The sequence below is a fragment of the Corythoichthys intestinalis genome, chromosome 19 (genome assembly GCF_030265065.1).
Source record: "Corythoichthys intestinalis isolate RoL2023-P3 chromosome 19, ASM3026506v1, whole genome shotgun sequence".
Taxonomy (NCBI): domain Eukaryota; kingdom Metazoa; phylum Chordata; class Actinopteri; order Syngnathiformes; family Syngnathidae; genus Corythoichthys; species Corythoichthys intestinalis.
The window spans coordinates 13,314,430-13,333,048 of NC_080413.1; the positions used below are offsets into that span (position 1 = coordinate 13,314,430).

Sequence of the window (18,619 nt, forward strand, 5' to 3'; positions counted from 1 at the left end):
AAAAAAAAAAAAGCTAACTGCACGTTTTTATTTTTTGCTTTTAACCAAGAATCGAGACTGTTTTACGTCCATATCTATAAAGAATTCAGGGATTTAAGCATTTATTCAGAAGAATTTTCAACGAAAAAAGCTCTGTCTGTGAATCCACTTGGCCAGCTTTCACGGCCGCGCCAACAATGCCTACCCCCTAACCTAACCCCTATTTAATCGGCTCCGCGCCCCGTCAATATCATTATGAAGTCTATGGCTGTATTCAAGATGAGAAGTTGGAAAATTACATTACCTTATAGCTGCCAATGGAGAGAAGAATGTTCTTCTTGGGAATTTTGAAACCAGTGGAAAGCATGGCTTTGAGGTAAGCCTCGTAGCGGTTTTCGCCAAAACATGCCACTTCACCGGTACTTGTCATTTCCACGCCGAGCACTACATCAGCGCCAGCCAGCCGTGAAAAGGAAAACTGAGGAACCTGAGAGGAACACAAATGGGCGATGTCAGCAGAGGAACCATGGGGGAAAGGTGGGAAAAAGAGCTTACCTTAACACCCACGATGCCCTTCCCCCTCATCAGGCCAACAGGCTCCACTTCCTCGCCCATGATGACTTGCGTCGCCAGCGCGACGAGGTCCACTCCCAGAGTCTTCGATACGAAGGGGAAGGAGCGCGAGACCCGGACATTGCACTCAATCACCTTCAGCTGGTCATCCTGGCGACACAAAGCCAATCAAAAACAGTGATGATGTTGCACCTTTAAGCTCCGCCCTCTAGCTTTTAACCAGGATGAACTAGAACTTTGTACCTTTGCAATTAACTGCAAGTTGAAAGGTCCTGTGACCTGCAGTTCTTGCCCAATGGCGTGGACGATCATCTTGATCCTTTCGATGGTCTTCTGGTTGAGATCCTGAGGGGGGGTCACGAGCGTGGCGTCGCCCGAGTGCACGCCGGCGTTCTCTACATGCTCGGACACGGCGAAAGCCATCACTACGCCGTCGCACGCCACCGCGTCTACGTCTATTTCCTGTTGGATACCATTATTTTACAGACATACACTGCTGAGCAAAAGTATTGGCACCCCTGTAATTCTGTCAGATAATGCTCAATTTCTCCTAGAAAATGATTGCAATTACAAATGCTTTGGTAGTAATATCTTCATTCATTTTGCTTGCAATGAAAAAACACAAAAGAGAATGAAAAATGATTTAAGTCACATTATCATTTTACACAAAACTTCAAAAAAGGACCGGACAAAAGTAGTGGCACCCTCAACCTAATACTTGGTAGCACAACCTTTAGACAACATAACTGTGAACAACCGCTTCCGGTATCTATCAATGAGTTTCTTACAATGCTCTGCTGGAATTTTAGACCATTCTTCTTTGGGCAGGTCTCTGAGATTTAAAGGGTGCCATCTCCAAACTGCCATTTTCAGATCTCTCCACATGTGTTCTATAGGATTCAGGTCTGGACTCATTGCTGGCCACTTTAGAAGTCTCCAGTGCTTTCTCTCAAACCATTTTCTCGTGCTTTTTGAATTTGAATTTATTGTCATTGTCATTTGTCATCATCATCATCACATCAACATCATCATCATCAGCATTAAATCATGTAATAAGGGAAGAAATGAAAGGAAGAAAAAAAGATAAAAAATATTGTTTCTCCAAGAAGATGAAAAGAGACATGACAAAGGGAACGGAAAAAAAGCCAAAGCTTATCGGGACCCGTCCCCCTTCCACCAAGGTCGCACAAGCAACAGCTCATGATCAGTCCAATGACAGTCTAGCGCCTATTGTTCAAAAAGTCATTAATTTGCATGGCAATTTCACAATTAAATTTATGTAACTTCAATCAGTCCATGTCCTTGATTGGTGAGTGGTGACAGCTAGGGGTGTTGTGGAGGCCCGCCTGAGTTGCGTCCACGTAGATTTGTTGTCAGCATCCCCTTAGGAGTTTAGTCATCGTCATCTCTGGCCCGGTTGGCACGAGCGAATCTCTCTTGATCACGCAGCTCCACGTCAATCTTTGCGGCCAGTCGTGTGGCAGCGTCGCTAAGCATCGCCTGTACCTTCATTAACTGGGCCAACTGGTCGCCGTTGCGTCGAACAATCTCAGCTGCGTCGTGGAGTTGGTTTTTCATCCTTGAAATGTGTTTTGAGTCATTGTCCTGCTGGAAGACCCATGACCTCTGATGGAGACCCAGCTTTCTCACACTGGGCCCTACATTATATTGCAAATTTTGTTGGTAGTCTTCAGACTTCATAAAGTCATGCACACGGTCAAGCAGTCCAGTGCCAGAGGCAGCAAAGCAACCCCAAAAGATCAGGGAACCTCCGCCATGTTTGACTGTGTGGACCCTGATCTTTTTTTTCGAGGGCCTCGTTTTTTTCCTGTAAACTATGTTGATGCCTTTTCCCAAAAAGCTCTACTTTTGTCTCATCTGACCAGAGAACATTCTTCCAAAACGTTTTTGGCTTTCTCAGGTAAGTTTGGTAAACTCCAGCCTGGCTTTTTTTATGTCTCTGGGCCAGAAGCGGGGTCTTCCTGGGTATCCTACCATAGAGTCCTTTTTCATTCAGACGCCGACGGATAGTACGGGTTGACACTGTTGTACCCTCGGACTGCAGGGCAGCTTGAACTTGTTTGGATGTTAGTCGAGGTTCTTTATCCACCATCCGCACAATCTGTCGTTGAAATCTCTCATCAATTATTCTTTTCAGTCCACATCTAGGGAGGTTAGCCACTGTGCCATGGACTTTACACTTATTGATGACACTGTGCATGGTTGACACAGGAACATACAGGACTTTGTAACCTTGAGATTGCCCTTGTTTCCTCACAATTTTGCTTCTCAAGTCCTCAGACAGTTCTTTGGTCTTGTTTCTTTTCTCCATGCTCAATGTGGTAAACACAAGGACACAGGACAGAGGTTGAGTCAACTTTAATCCATTTTAACTGGCTGCAAGTGTGATTTAGTTATTGCCACCACCGGTAATGTGTCACAGGTAAGTAACAGGTGCTGTTAATAACACAAATTAGAGAAGCATCACATGATTTTTCAAAGGGTGCCAATACTTTTGTCCAGGCCATTTTTGGAGTTTCGTGTAAAATGATAGTTTTTTTTTTTTTTTTTTCTCTTTTGTGTTTTTTCATTTCAAGCAAAATAAATGAAGATATTACTTGTCTGATTACTTATTAATGTAATTGCAATCATTTTCTGGGAGAAATTGAGCATTATCTGACAGAATGGCAGGGGTGCCAATACCTTTGGCCAGCAGTGTATTTCTGTATCTACCTCCCTATCTTTTTTAGTCTCACCTTGGCCTCCTGTATGAATTTAGAGATGACAACGGGATGCTCTTTGGAGACAGCCACGGCATTGCTCAAGTACGTTTCCAGGTCGCCGTCACAGTAAGCCACATTCATGGCGGCTCCGCTCAGCACGTAGGACGGTCGGACCAAGCACGGGTAGCCCACCATCTCGCAAAACCTTATCGCTGACTGCAGGGCATGAATTTTTAAAGCTAAATATTGCATTTATAAAGCAAAAAGTTGTAATATTACCTCAGTATCAGAGAGTTCTTTCCACTGCGGCTGGCTGATGCCGATGGTGTCCAGCATTCTGGAGAACTTGAACCTGTTCTCCGCCGAGTCGATGAATTCAGGTGAGGTTCCCAGGATGCGGCACTGCTGGCGGTGCAGTGACATGGCAATGTTGTTGGGCAGCTGGCCTCCCATAGACAGAATCACGCCCTCTGGGTTTTCCATTTCATAGATATCCATCACCACCTGAAATGTCATTGTTTGTCAATTAACTCTTTTGAATCATGTCTCCATCAACAACAAAACGAACGTACCTCAAAGGAGATTTCATCAAAGTAGAGCCGGTTGCACATGTCGTAGTCTGTGCTGACTGTCTCGGGGTTGTAGTTCACCATTATAGTCTTGTAGCCCATCTTCACCAAGAAACGAAATGAACAGATTACTTGAAAATCTATGACGGACAAGCAGGAAGGTGACGCATAGACTTCATAATGTATTGACATGACACAATCCCCATTCACCGCGTCAAGCCTTCCCGAATGGGGCCGTCCAACACTCTGCTTCATTTATTTGCAGTCGGTCACACGCAGCGATCCAACACCGGATTTAGGTTGAAAAAGTACCAAAGCTGTACTGCATACAAACAGGTGGGATTGTCTCAGGAGTGATTTGTTCGAGGATTCAAGGTAATTATTATATTTTTCGTACCATTTTGAAACGTTATTTAAAACGTAAATTAGCCGGTACAGCATTGAAATTATACTTGGCAGTATTTACGAAAAATAAATGCTACTTGCGCGTTTTTTTTGTGTGCTTTTAACCAAGAATTGAGACTCTTGTGTCCGTATCTATAAAGAATTCAGGCATTTAAGCATTTATTCACATGAATTTTCAACAGAAAAAGCTCTTTGTTTACATACGGTAGCTGCTAATTTCCTTACTGACTAGCCTCATAGATCGCAATATTTACGTAAAATAAATGCTACTTGCACGTTTTTATTGCTTTTAACTAGGGCTGTCAAACGATTAAAATTTTTAATCGAGTGAATTACAGCTTAAAAATTAATTAATCGTAATTAATCGCAATTTAAACCATCTATAAAATACGCCATATTTTTCTGTAAATTATTGTTGGAATGGAAAGATAAGACACAAGATGGATATATACATTCAACATACGGTACGTAAGTACTGTATTTGTTTACTATAACAATAAATAGACAAGGTGGCATTAACATTATTAACATTCTGTTAAAGTGATCCATGGATAGAAAGACTTGTAGTTCTTAAAAGATAAATGTTAGGACAAGTTATAGAAATTTTATATTAAAACCCTTCTTAATGTTTTCGTTTTAATAAAATTTGTAAACTTTTCAATCAAAAAATAAACAAGTAGCCCGCCATTGTTGATGTCAATAATTACACAGTGCTCATGGGTGCTTAAGGCCGTAAAATCAGTCACACCCAAGCGCCAGCAAAGGGTGACAAAACTCAAGTAACAAGTTGGCATTGCACTGTGCTGTCATTTTAATCTGTTTGAGCGGGGCATGTGCGTTAACTGCGTCAAATATTTTAACGTCATTAATTTAAAAAAGTTATTACCGCCCGTTAACGCAATAATTTTGACAGCCCTACTTTTAACCAAGAATGGAGACTGTTTTACGTCCATATCTATAAAAATTCAGGCATTTAACCATTTATTCACAACAATTTTTAACAGAAAAAACTCTTTGTCTGCATTTCCACTCTGTCAGCTTTGACGGAGATAGGCCCCTTATAAATTGGCCCCGCGTCTTGTCAATACATTATGACGTCTATGAGCGCCGTTTGAGTGAAGTACCTTCCGGAGCTCTGTGATGCAGCCGACCGCGCACCAGTCAAACTCCACGCTACTGCCGATGCGGTACACGCCCGATCCGATCACCATGACGTGCTGGTCGCTGAAGCTCAGGTCGTGCTGGGCGGCGTTATAGGTGAGGTACAGGTAGTTGGTGAAGGCTGGCCACTCCGCCGCCACCGTGTCGATCTGCTTGACCACAGGGAGGATGGACCAATCTTGGCGCAGCTTTCTCACTGCTAACTCTGTGCTGAGGACGAGAAATAAGGATGTCACGGAAATAAATTCTGGGATTTATCTTCAAGTTCTTCCCACCTCTGAACAGCCAGCGCGATTTGCTTGTCGGAGAAGCCTAGCTGCTTGGCCTTGCGCATCACCTCGGGCGGCATTAGGCTCTCATCCTGTGGGGCAAATGAGTAACAAACCTGGGTAAGGCAGCTTAGCGTCGAGGCAGGTATTATGACCTCAGGCAAAAATACCGCAGTTTCACGGTAGTACAATTATGTCTCTAAAATGTGTTATTTTGAGATATATGGGTTTAAAAAAAAAAAAAAAAAAAAAACACTTCTCCATTTAACAGGATTTTTTTATTTTTTAACATCAACATGAATAGAATGTTAAAATAAATAAAATGACGAAAAACAAATAACTGAAATATTAAAAAAAAAAAAAAAATATTTAAATAATAACCTTAAGCCACAGCTCAGGTTGCTCAACATTAGAACAAGAACCCTTGCTAATATAGAACTGGACTTAAACAATATACTACAGTACTGTAACGATTAATCTATTAACTCGCGTATTCGATTAGAAAAAAAAAAGATTTGAATTTTGCTGCTTCAAGTATTCGTTTAATTAAAGCGGCATTGTTATGGTTTGTTTTGAAAGTGTTTGCATTTAGCTTTATTGATTTGGGTGGATACACTGCCGTCTAGTCTGCCTCTTTTCACATGGCTGAATCCAGCTGCTCCCTGTTAAGACCAACCTAAGGTTTTTTTAATGCATTCATATTTTAGTTTATAGGTATATTTAGCTGTTTTTTGTGGGAATATGTGTCTGAACCATTTGTTAAAAGCACTGTAAAAATAAATAAATAAATAAAAGTTTTTTATAGAATTTAAGCTAGCAGACTTTGCTATGTAAGTTAAGCAATTGTTCTTTTGTTGTACATAGATAGTCATTTTTTATTTTTTATTTTTTTTTTTAGGCCTGTCAAAATTATCACATTAACGGGCGGTAATTCATTTGTTTAATTATTCACGTTAAAATATTTGACGCATTTAATGCACATGCCCTGCTCAAACAGATTAAAATGACAGCACAGTGTACTGTCCACTTGTTACTTGTGTTTTTTGGTGTTTTGTCGCCCTCTGCTGGCGCTTGGGTGCGACTGATTTTATAGGTTTCAGCACCCATGAGCATTGTGTAATTTTTTACATCAACAATGGCGAGCTACTAGTTTATTTTTTGATTGAAAATTTTACAAAATTTTATTTTAATTTTAGCGGGGATTCAATATAAAATTTGTAGTTCTTAAAAGATAAATGTTAGTACAAGTCTTACTATCCGTGGATCACTTAAACAGAAAGACTGTTAATAATGCCATTTGTGGATTTATTGTTATAATAAACAAATACAGGACTTATGTACCGCATGTTGAATGTATATATCAGTCTTGTGCCTTATCTTTCCATTCCAACAATAATTTACAGAAAAATATGGCATCGTTTATAGATGGTTTGAATTGCGATTAATTTTTAAGCTTTTAATTTTGTATATTCCTTATCTGATTACTCGATTATTCGCACTAAATAGTTCATCGATTAATCGACTACTAAAATAATCGATAGCTGCAGCCCTAATATGCCATGATCAAATTGATTTTATGTAAAACACAAACCACTACTATTACTAATATTAATTACCGATAGTTGAATATTAATGGAGAGCAATAGTAAGAGACAGAGCGCGTGTGTATGACTGGAATCATTATTTACACATAATACACACACGCCCAACCTCTCTCAACACAGAAAGTCCCCAGAGAGAAAAAACACCACAGGCTGTATTCTAAAAATGTTATTTTGAACAGATGTTTACAATGGCGGAAGACGTTACAAAAGTAGGCTAATGGTAGAGAGGAAACTAGTTGGAGGTCTTGGCATGCCAACTAGCCACGTTATCTGCCTCGTTAACAAGCTTACGTGATAGTATTTGTTTTACCATCGCTTGACACACTAAACACGCTGGAGTGAACTCTCATAGCTGGTGGGAAACGTTCATGACAGCGGTGGTCTGTGAATCATGTTGGAAGTGTTGCTTCTCCTGGCAACCACCCACACCATGTCGGCTGTCCTTCTTCCTCTAAGCCGCGGCCGTCTGTTTCTTTTCAGTAGCCGAAGTACTCCCATACTAGCGACTTTGTCTTTTTTGAGGGGGGGAAAAGAATCAGTTGTAATGTCACCGACAGACACGGGACAGAGCAACAACCGGAGGGGCAGGGAAGAGCGCTTCCACTCCAAGCCACGAATTTTTTGTTGCATTTCTTAGACATAAAAAATAGCTAGTTTTGAAACCGTGACATTTTCATACCACGGTAAACCTCGAAACCGGTGACCAGCACATGCCTCGTCAAGTCGTGTAGTTAGTTTTGTGTAAAATCCCACCTGGTTGTACATCTCTAGTAGTCGCTCATGGTCGGCAATGTTCTTCATCTTGTGTAGGAACCAGCGGTCAATCTTAGTCAGCTCATACAGTTGGTCCACAGTGTAGCCGGCACGCAACGCGGCAGCCAGAACGAATATGCGCTTGTCAGTAGGCGTCTGAAGCTCCTGTGAGCAGAGGTTATTAGAAATGTGTCGATAACTGGTTAGAAGGTGTACCGTTCTGTCACGGTTTTAAAAAGTCAAAGTATCAAATACCGCAGAAACTAATTGCACCTGCTTTCAAATTAAACTCAAGAAGCAGTGCGAGGTGTCTGAAGTAAACAAGCAGAGCCACAGCCACATATCAGTTCCATTTTGTGTTTTGTCAAAGAGCTCCTCACTTGTTCAGAGACAGGCTTGATGGTGTGGTCAAACCCTACGCAGTTCTCGTCCACCATCCTCAGAGCTTTCTGGAAGGCCTCCTCGAAGCTGCGGCCAATAGCCATGACCTCACCTGAACAGATCGGTCAATGTTTATTCCGTAATATGTCCACTTAAAATACATTAGCACTTACCAACGCTCTTCATGGAGCTTCCGATTTTAGTGGAGACCCTCAAGAACTTGCTCAGATCCCAGCGAGGCACCTTTACTACGCAGTAGTCCAAACTGGGCTCGAAATTGGCTGTGGTTGAGTTGGTGACGGAATTTCTGCAAAGAAACCACACATCTGGGTGAAAGGGCTCTACATGAGTGAAATAGGAGTGTGGTGGTTCTGGTCATACTTGAGTTGCGGTAGAGGGATCCCAAGGCCCAGTTTAGCTGCCACGTACGCCAGAGGATAACCTGTGGCCTTGCTGGCCAGGGCGGAGCTGCGGGACAAGCGGGCGTTCACTTCGATAATGTAGTACTGAAAAACAACAAAAGACATATCGAACAACAATAATCTTGTAAGTGGGCTACACCATTTTAGCATCTTACCTGTTCCGATTCAGGATTGAGCGCATACTGGATGTTGCACTCTCCTACAATGCCAAGATGGCGGATGACCTTGATGGCGGTGTTTCTCAGCATGTTGTACTCGTGGTCATTGAGCGTCTGACTAGGCGCCACCACGATAGACTCCCCGGTGTGGATTCCCAGTGGGTCAATGTTCTCCATATTACATACCTGAACAGAACAAAACTGTTATATCAACACTCAACATGAATTGACACCCAACTGTCATCTAGCACGGACTCACAGTGACGCAGTTGTCGTAGGCGTCGCGCACCACCTCGTACTCAATTTCCTTCCAACCCTTCAACGACTTGTCCACCAGCACTTGCGAGGTGTGCGCAAAAGCCGCCGTGACCAGTGACGTCAGCTCCTCGCTGTTGTTGGCGAAGCCCGATCCGAGGCCGCCCAAAGCGAAGGCCGAACGCACGAGCACGGGGTAGCCCAGGCGTTCTGCGGCAGCCACTGCCTAGAAGTATGACAAGCAGTCAATTCGGGGTGTGACAAAATATCGAAATGGTGATATATCGTGATACTTTGTATCCCAAAAGGTTATAGATATGCTTCTGCCAAGAATCGAGATATATTTTGAAAAGGTGTCAATGTGTTAAAAAAAATAAATAAAAATGAACCAACAAGTTTCTACCAAATCTTCCATCATAATAGTGTCTCAGTTAACTGTAAGGCTGCATTGACGGTGCTCGACGCCCAATCCATTTAGACTTGGAACGAGGGTTGGGCATCGAGAATCGAGTATTGAAGGGAACCGGTTCTAACACTCTGATACTCCCGGAATCGTTCGAATTTTTAAATTTCGATTCCTTGTTTCGATGCCCTGATCGCCGAGCGGGAAAAAATTGCACGAGTTTAAAGACTGACATTGATATACAAGTTATAATTAGCCCTGTGAGAAGTTAATTTAATTCAAAAAAACGTTGAGAAGTTAAGACTTAAATATAAACTATGCAATTTTTGGACCCTGCTTTTTTTTTTTCTTTTTTTTTGACTCTGCCTCTTAAAAGAATCGGAATCAAATTCGTTCGGAACCTGAATCGAAACATGGAATCGGAATCGTTCAATTTCAAACGATGCCCAACCCTACTGGGAACGTTCGTTCATTCGAAACCAGAGCATTCAGTCATTCGGTCCGATTTTCAGGGCATTTACAGGTTACTTGCTGTTCATTTTAGGGCATTTACAGGTCATTTTCTGTTGAGTTTGAGTCACTGCCCATTCATTTGGGTGATTCCCAGGTCATTTCCTGTTCTGCAACTCAAAATAAACAGAAAGAGACCCATAAAATACCCCCAAATCAACAGGAAGTAACTGAAAATGAACAGGTAAATGACCTTAAATGGCCCAAAATTACCTCATTGCCTGGCATTGACAGCCATAGACGTTCAATCCGTTTGAAGTGGGAGGGATGGCAGCGAATGAACGAATGTTCATTCGCTGCCACCCTCCCAGTTCAAATGGATTGGACGTCTACTAATGATAAACTCACTCCAATTCACAGCAGAAGCTTGTCTTTTTGTTTATTAGTTGTTTGTAGAATATCCTAGAATGATTTTCTGAATGTATCTATAATCGTTGTATCACCATATCGTCAGATCATCGTTATCGTTCGCAAATCGTATCGTATCGTGAGGTACCGAGACGTTCCCACTCCTACAGTCAAAAGTCAAAGTTCACTAGGTTTCTCATGATTTTTCATGTTTTGTCACCTGCTCTACAGATAAAGCCGCCTCGCTGGGCGCCACGTGCTCATTGATCTCCTCCATCTTCTCCACAAAGATCTTCCTGTCCTCGGTCATCTCGATGGAGGACACTGGTGTGCCCAGAACCTTCACGTTGTACTTCTCCAACACGCCCAGCTTGGTCAGTTCCACACCGCAGTTGAGCGCCGTCTGCCCACCAAACGTCAGCAGGACACCGTCTGGACGCTCGTTTTTGATGACCTTGGAGTGATTGAGTCTGTCAGTGCGCTGCCAATGGACCGGTAAATTTTACAAAATGTCCATACCTGAGTTACATACGCTGGCGTAATTGGCAGGAAGTAAACCTTGTCTGCCAGACCCTTGGAAGTCTGCACCGTAGCAATGTTGGGGTTGATCAGCACTGTCTGAATGTTCTCCTCCTTCAGAGCCTTAATAGCCTGAAAGCAAAAAACATGATAACCATAGACTTCATAATTATATTGACGGGTCATAGTCCCCATACACTGCTGCACGCCTTCAAGTAGGGGGCCGTCCTACGCTCCGCTTCAGTCGGTCGCAGTTATTCTCAAAACGTATGCAGCGATTCAACGACGGATTTAGGTTGAAAAATTACGAAAGCTGTACCGCATACAGACAGGAGGGATTGTCTCAGGATTGATTTGTTCGAGGATTCAAGGTAATTATTATATATTTCGTACAATGCATGCATTTTGAAACATTGTGAAAAAAAATCAATGTGAGAAATTAGCCCCTACGGCACTGGCGTCATTGTTCACAATATTTATGTAAATGCTAACTGCACGTTTTTTTTGCTTTAAACCAAGAATCGAGACTGTTTTACATCCATATCTATAAAGAATACACGGATTTAAGCATTTATTCACAAGAATTTTCAACTAATTTTCAAACAATTTTTTTTTTCATAAGGCGGCCGCTACATTTGCTTACGGCATTGGCGTCATAGTTCGCAATATTTACGTAAAATAAATGCTGACTGCCCGATTGTTTTGTTTTTTAAACCAAGAATCGAGACTGTTTTACCTCCATATATATATTTTTTTTCAAACCAAATATCGAGACTGTTTTACATCCATATCTAAAAAAAATTCAGGGATTTAACCCTTTTTTTTGCCAAATATATCACATTTGATACACTTACAATTTCATGATTTTGAGACTAATTCAGAATTTTGAAATCTTTCCTCAAAAAAAAAAAATGGATGCAAGTCAACTCATGCATCTGCAGGTTCCATGAGAAAAAAAACAGGATTTAGCAAGGGGTATAGATATTAGAGCGCTTATTACACATTTTATTTTTTTCCTTTTTATAAATTTGGAAAAAAAAAAGGTTTCATTAAGACCTTATTTTTCAAATTTTGTGATTCTCTGTCAATTGCTTCATATTGCAGGCATTAAAGGGTTAAGCATTTATTCACAAGAAATTTCAACGGAAAAAGCTCTGTTTGCATAAAACCCCCGCTACATTTGCTGACTGACTAGCATCATAGTTCGCAAAATTTAAATAAATGCTAACTGCACGTTTTTTGCTGTTAACCAAGAATCGAAATTATTTTACGTCCATATCTATGTAAAGAACTCAGGGATTTAAGCATTTATTCACAAGAATTTTCAACAGAAAAAGCTCCGTTTTCATAAAGCGGCTGCTACATTTGCTGACTGACTAGCATCATAGTTTGCAATATTTACGTAAAATAAATGCTAACTGCAATTTTTTTTTTTTTTTTTTCACTTTTACCCAACAATCAAGACTGTTTTACGTCCATATTTACAAAGAATTCAAGGATTTAAGCATTTATTCACAAGAATTTTCAACAATAAAAGCTGTTTTCATAAGGCGGCCGCTACATTTGCTTACTGACTAGCATCATAGTTCACAATAGTTACGTAAAATAAATGCTAGTTGCACATTTTTTTGCTTTTAACCAAGAATCGAGACAGTTTTACATCCATATCTATAAAGAATTCAGGGATTTAAGCATTTATTCACAAGAATTTTCAACAGAAAAAGTTCTTTGTTTTCATAAGACCGCCGCTACATTTGCTTACTGACTAGCATCTTAGTTTGCAATATTTACGTAAAATAAATGCTAACCTCACGTTTTTTTTTTTTGCTCTTAATCTTAACCAAGAATTGATGAAGGACAATCGATTCAGGGGATTAAGCATTTATTCACAAGAATTTTCAACAGAAAAAGCTCTTTGTTTTCATAAGGCGGCTGCTACATTTACTTACTGACTGGCGTCATAGTTCGCAATATTTACGTAAAATAAATGCTAACTGCACTTTTTTTTTTTTTTTGTTGGTTTTAACCAAGAATCGGGACTGTTTGACATCCATATCTATAAAGGATTCAGGGATTTAAGCATTTATTCACAACAATTTTCAACGAAAGGAGGTCTTTGTTTTCATCAGGCAGCCAGTACATTAGCTTACCGACGAGCTTCATAGTTCGCAATATTTACGTAAAATAAATGCTAACTGGCTGTTTTTCTGCTTTAAACCAAGAATCGAGACTGTTTTACGTCCATATCTATAAAGAATTCAGGGATTTAAGCATTCATGATTTCACTCGGTCAGCTTTGACAGCCACGGTAATAATGCAGGCCACCTATTAATCAGCTCCGTGTCCTGTCAGTATATTATGAAGTCTATGCCATAACAAAGTTTGTCAATCCTGTTGACAAAACGGTGATAAATACACTTCATGTGAAAGGGAAACTACCAACCTGAGAGCCTGAGTAGTCAAACTCGCCAGCCTGTCCAATGGAAAGCCCTCCAGAGCCCAGGATGAGGACCTTCCTCGGTCGGGACATGTCTTCAGGCTTGGGAGAGCCCAGGTAGGTGAGATGATCCATCAGACGCTGCTTCACTGCGGAAAAACGAGACTCAAGTGTCACAAAGGTGCTCACTGGTGTCGTGCGGTACCCCCTTCAACAAATTACCAGATTTGCCAGCGTTGCCCTCCTTATGATCTCTGACGGTGTCGAGAAACACATCAAACAAGCCGACCAGATCTGTCGGGCCGGCCATGTGCTCGGGATGGAATTGGACACTGAGATGAAAAAAGGATTTAAAGTTATTATCCAGGATACAAGTGAGGAAAATTTCCTCGCTAGAATCTGTACCTGAAGAGTGGCTGCGTGTTGTGCACGATGCCCTCATTGGTGTGGTCGTTGGCGTTTGTGAAGAGAACGTCCCAGTCGCTCGGCAAAGTGTCGGGGTCCACCGCGAAGCCGTGGTTCTGACTGGTGATGAAGCAACGGTCGGTGCCCTTGTGGAGGCATGGCTGGTTGTGACCACGGTTGCCATACCTGCCAATGTAATGATGTAGTCTTATCAAATTAGCAAATAAATCAGGGCAAACGTAGAAAATACATTTTATGCGATCAATATTGTAATACTCTTGATAATTATTTGAGACATAGTACTTTGCCATCCCCAGTCTGACTACATTTTCGCACAGCGACATTTTGAGAGTTGTCATTCCATGTTGGTTGAAGTAACCTTGGAAAAAACAGCTGTTGGGATTCATCTCACTTTGTTTGTTCTGTTTTAATCATAAACACGAAGGCTAAACTGCTGAGAGCGACAAGAAGCTGCATTTCACATGAGGAATTAAAAAAAAAAAAAAAGCAGGTCACTGAGTGCAAACGGATGGTTAGTTTTGACCCAAAAAAAATAGTTCCAGGACATGAATGAAGACCTTTTAAAGTCACTGTGGAGAAATAGATTCAACCAAATTTACTGACTTCATCTTGTATGTCTTTGCTCCAATGACCAAGGAGAGCAGCTGATGTCCCAGGCATATTCCGAAAACTGGCTTAGGGTGATCCACACCCACAACTCTCCGCACGTTGTCGATTGTTGCCTGACAGAGGAGCGGGTCGCCGGGACCGTTGCTGATGAACAAACCGTCAAATTCTGGAGGGAACCAAAAAAAATTCTCATCAGTTAATGATGGCTTGCTAAAAGGGAACCTCAGACTGAAAGACTTGTAAACTCTAATAAGCCACAATTGTTCTTACTAAAATGTTATTAGAAACACACAAAATATTGGCATTAATTTCGAAATCTATAAGATTTAGTACATGTTTTGACCTACGCAGGGCGCCATGCTTTATGGACGCTCGGTGTGATGACGTAGATTGTCACTGTCAATCGACGAATACTTCCGGGTTACTGCAATTCCTTCTACGCGGCGAGACGTCCAAAACATGCACTTATCGGTTAAAAGCGGCCAATACTTACTATTCATGTTTTTATTGAGGCTTTTATTATCTTTTCATTACCTCAAAATGTGTTTCCCTCTCATACATATAAGCATAGTGTTTTCTTGTGTTAGCTTTAAAGCAGATTGTTAATCTGTTGACCACATCAGTCTGAATAGGCATTGCCGGTATGAGATTCTGACGGTATGATAACCTTAAAATATCACGGTTTCATGGTATTGCAATTACAGCTCTAAAATGTGCTACAATATTACCATCCGAACAAAAGTGATTGAAATATTTTCCATAAAAAGCACTCTTTCTCAACACAGACAAACCCCACTTTTTACCACCGCTAGACACACTAAACACGCTGGAGTTAACTCTTGTAGATGGCCGGAAACGTTAATGACAGTGTTTACAAACCTATAATTTTGTATAAATGCGAAATCATATTGGAGGTATTGCCTCCTCGGTAGCAACCCTCCGCAAACATGTTTTACATATCGGTTGGCCCTCCTCCTCTAAGCCGCAACCGTCTGTAACTCTTCTGTAGCCGAAGTATTCCCATACCAGCGATTTCCTTTTCAAAAATGGGGGGAAAAGTTCAGGAGTTTCACCTCCTCCAGCCATTGTGTAGCACAGCTGACTCACTGACACTGAGCAGCTACCGGAGGGGGAGGGTTGAGCCATGCAGCATTTTTGGGACATAAAAAATAGCTAATAGCTTAGGGACGGTATGACGATAAATTTTTGTGGTTTTGAAACCGTGACGTTTTCATACCACGGTATACCTTGAAACCGGTAATCGGCACATGTCTAGTCACGTAGCATATTTATACCACCCTTATTTCATACTACTATGTTTTAGTATTTTCTTAAGGCATTTCATAGACTTCATAATGATATTGACGGGTCCGATTCGACCTTCACTGAGCCACGCCTTCAAGTAGGGGGCCATCCACAATCCGCTGCAGTTAATCACAGTCGGTCGCAGCGACACATGCAGCGATCCAACACCGGATTTATGTTGAAAAAGTACGAAAGCTGTACCACATACAAACATTTTTTGTTTTTTTCATAAGAATGTTCAAGGTAAAAAGGTCTTTGTTGTAAAGCTGCCGCCACATTGTCTAACAAACTAGCATCATTCTTTGACATATTCACGTAAAATAAATGCTAACTGCATGGTTTTTTTTGCTTTTAACCAAGAATTAAGACTGTCTTACATCCATATCTATAAAGAATTCAGGGATTTAAGCATTTATTCACAAGAATTTTCACTGGAAAAGCTCTGTTTATATATGGCGGCCGCCACATTGACTGATGGACGACCATCGTACTTCGACATATTAAGTAAATGCTAACTGCACTTTTTTTTTTGCTTTTAACCAAGAATCTAGACTGTTTTACATCCATGTCTATAAAGAATTCGGGGATTTAAGCATTTGTTAACATTTTCAATAAAAAAAGCTCTGTGATTCCACTCGGTCAGTTTTGATGGCCAAGCCAACAATGCAGGCCACTTATGAATCGGCCCTGTGCCCAGTGTCCCGTCAATATCATTATGAAGTCTATGGGCAACTTTAGTATGTTCTGTCTGTATGCATCTAAACCAGGCATGTCCAAAGTCCGGCACGGGGGCCAAATGTGGCCCGTGGTCCAATTTCATCCGGCCCCCAGCCTCTGTCATAAAATCAATAACGTCTGGCCCGCACACAAACTTGATAAATTGGTCAGCAGTACTGCTACCAGCATATGAAGTAGCTTACACACTAAATGCTGCTCCTCATTTACCTACTAAAAGGCAGCAGCACTGTGTGAACCTTTACCTTCAATTTTCTAAAATGGCGACATTCAACAAAAAAAGTTGACTGCGACGGCTGACGCTTCAAGGATAGGTGGAAATGGGACTATTTCTTCACTAAAATACGCAACTGTGTCTGCCTCATTTGCAAAGAGACTGTCGCTGTTTTTAAAGAGTTCAATGTGAGGCGATATTACCAAACAAGACACGCTGACATTTACGACAGGATTACAGGGAAGATACACAGCGAGAAATTGAAGCAACTTGAAGCTAGTTTAATTTCACATCAGCAGTATTTCGCAAGTCGAAAGAGAACGCCACAATGGCTACGTAGTTGCGAGATTGTTAAAATTATTAATTAAAAAAAAAAGATCAAGCAAATGTGACACACAGAATGGCTTGCTAAAATTGGCTCAAGTTTATTGTTCTACGTAAAGGACGTCAGCCAAGGTCTGCCCCCTACATTTTTACTACACCAAATCTGGCCCTCTTTGCAAAAAGTTTGGACAACTCTGATCTAAACAAAACAAGCATATGTATGTATGTGTGTGTATATATATATATATATATATATATATATATATATATATATATATATTAGGGCTGTCAAACGATTAAAATTTTTAATCGAGTTAATTACATCTTAAAAATTAATTAATTGTAATTAATCGCAATTCAAACCATCTATAAAATATGCCATATTTTTCTGTAAATTATTGTTGGAATGGAAAGATAAGACACATGATGGATATATACATTCAACATACGGTACATAAGGACTATTTGTTTATTATAACAATAAATCAACAAGATGGCATTAACATTATTAACGTTCTGTTAAAGCGATCCATGGATAGAAAGACTTGTAGTTCTTCAAAGAAAAATGTTAGTACAAGTTAGAGAAATTTTATATTAAAACCCCTCTTAATGTTTTCATTTTAATAAAATTTGTAAAATTTTCAATCAAAAAATAAACTAGTAGCCCGCCATTGTTGAGGTCAATAATTACTTACACAATGCTCATGGATGCAGAAGCCTATAAAATCAGTCGCACCCATGTGCCAGCAGAGGGCGGCAAAACTCCATAAAACACAACAAGTGAGCGTTTCACTGTGTACTGTCATTTAAATCTCTCTGAGCGGGGCATCTGCGTTAATTGCGTCAAATATTTTAACGTGATTAATTTAAAAAATTAACGCCCGTTAACGCGATAATTTTGACAGCCCTAATATTTATATATATATATACAGTATATATATATATATATATATATATATACACACACATACAGTGGGGAGAGCAAGTATTTGATACACTGCCAATGGGTTTTCCCATTGACTGTGTATCAAATACTTGTTCTCCCCACTGTGTATATATATATATATATATATATATATATATATATACACATATATATATACACACATATATATATATATATACATACATATGTATACACACACATATATATATATATATACATACAGTATATTAAAAGTGCACGGTAGTACTTTGGGTGTCAAATTTGCCTCTTGTAGAATGTTTTGCCAGTGTAGCACATTTTGGCAGAACACTTTTTTTTTACCTACTCTCGTCATGTCTTATCCCGTCTTTCCTGTTCATTTTGCTTTTGCTGCTCGTTTCGTGAAATATCGAAAGTGCTGTCATGTTCATTAATGTTCCTCTCGAGTTCAAATTGAAAGGGTTGAACAGATGAGATGTTTATGTCGCTAGAGTCATACTCTGGAAGCCCGGCAAAGTAACCACGTGACGTCACAGCCCTGCGATGTCAACAACAATGGCAACCTACTAAAACTAATTTTACAAATTGTATAATAAAGAACACATCAAGAGG

At 40.4% G+C, this 18,619-nt stretch overlaps 1 protein-coding gene across 1 annotated transcript in view; it reads right to left on the bottom strand.

Moving 5' to 3' along the window:
* cad (carbamoyl-phosphate synthetase 2, aspartate transcarbamylase, and dihydroorotase) overlaps positions 1–18,619 on the bottom strand; it is a 47,294-nt gene that overhangs the window by 22,370 nt on the left and 6,305 nt on the right. The window contains exons 6-25 of the mRNA XM_057823021.1: positions 14,499–14,670; positions 13,875–14,060; positions 13,692–13,801; positions 13,476–13,618; positions 11,033–11,164; positions 10,734–10,967; positions 9,257–9,478; positions 8,995–9,183; positions 8,799–8,923; positions 8,591–8,724; positions 8,417–8,529; positions 8,037–8,201; positions 5,686–5,771; positions 5,374–5,620; positions 3,848–3,946; positions 3,555–3,779; positions 3,309–3,491; positions 796–1,014; positions 535–702; positions 284–466 (exon numbers count right to left, since the gene is read on the bottom strand). Of these exons, the coding sequence (XP_057679004.1) occupies positions 284–466; positions 535–702; positions 796–1,014; positions 3,309–3,491; positions 3,555–3,779; positions 3,848–3,946; positions 5,374–5,620; positions 5,686–5,771; positions 8,037–8,201; positions 8,417–8,529; positions 8,591–8,724; positions 8,799–8,923; positions 8,995–9,183; positions 9,257–9,478; positions 10,734–10,967; positions 11,033–11,164; positions 13,476–13,618; positions 13,692–13,801; positions 13,875–14,060; positions 14,499–14,670 (3,335 nt within the window). The remainder of the gene's footprint in view (positions 1–283; positions 467–534; positions 703–795; positions 1,015–3,308; positions 3,492–3,554; positions 3,780–3,847; positions 3,947–5,373; positions 5,621–5,685; positions 5,772–8,036; positions 8,202–8,416; positions 8,530–8,590; positions 8,725–8,798; positions 8,924–8,994; positions 9,184–9,256; positions 9,479–10,733; positions 10,968–11,032; positions 11,165–13,475; positions 13,619–13,691; positions 13,802–13,874; positions 14,061–14,498; positions 14,671–18,619) is intronic.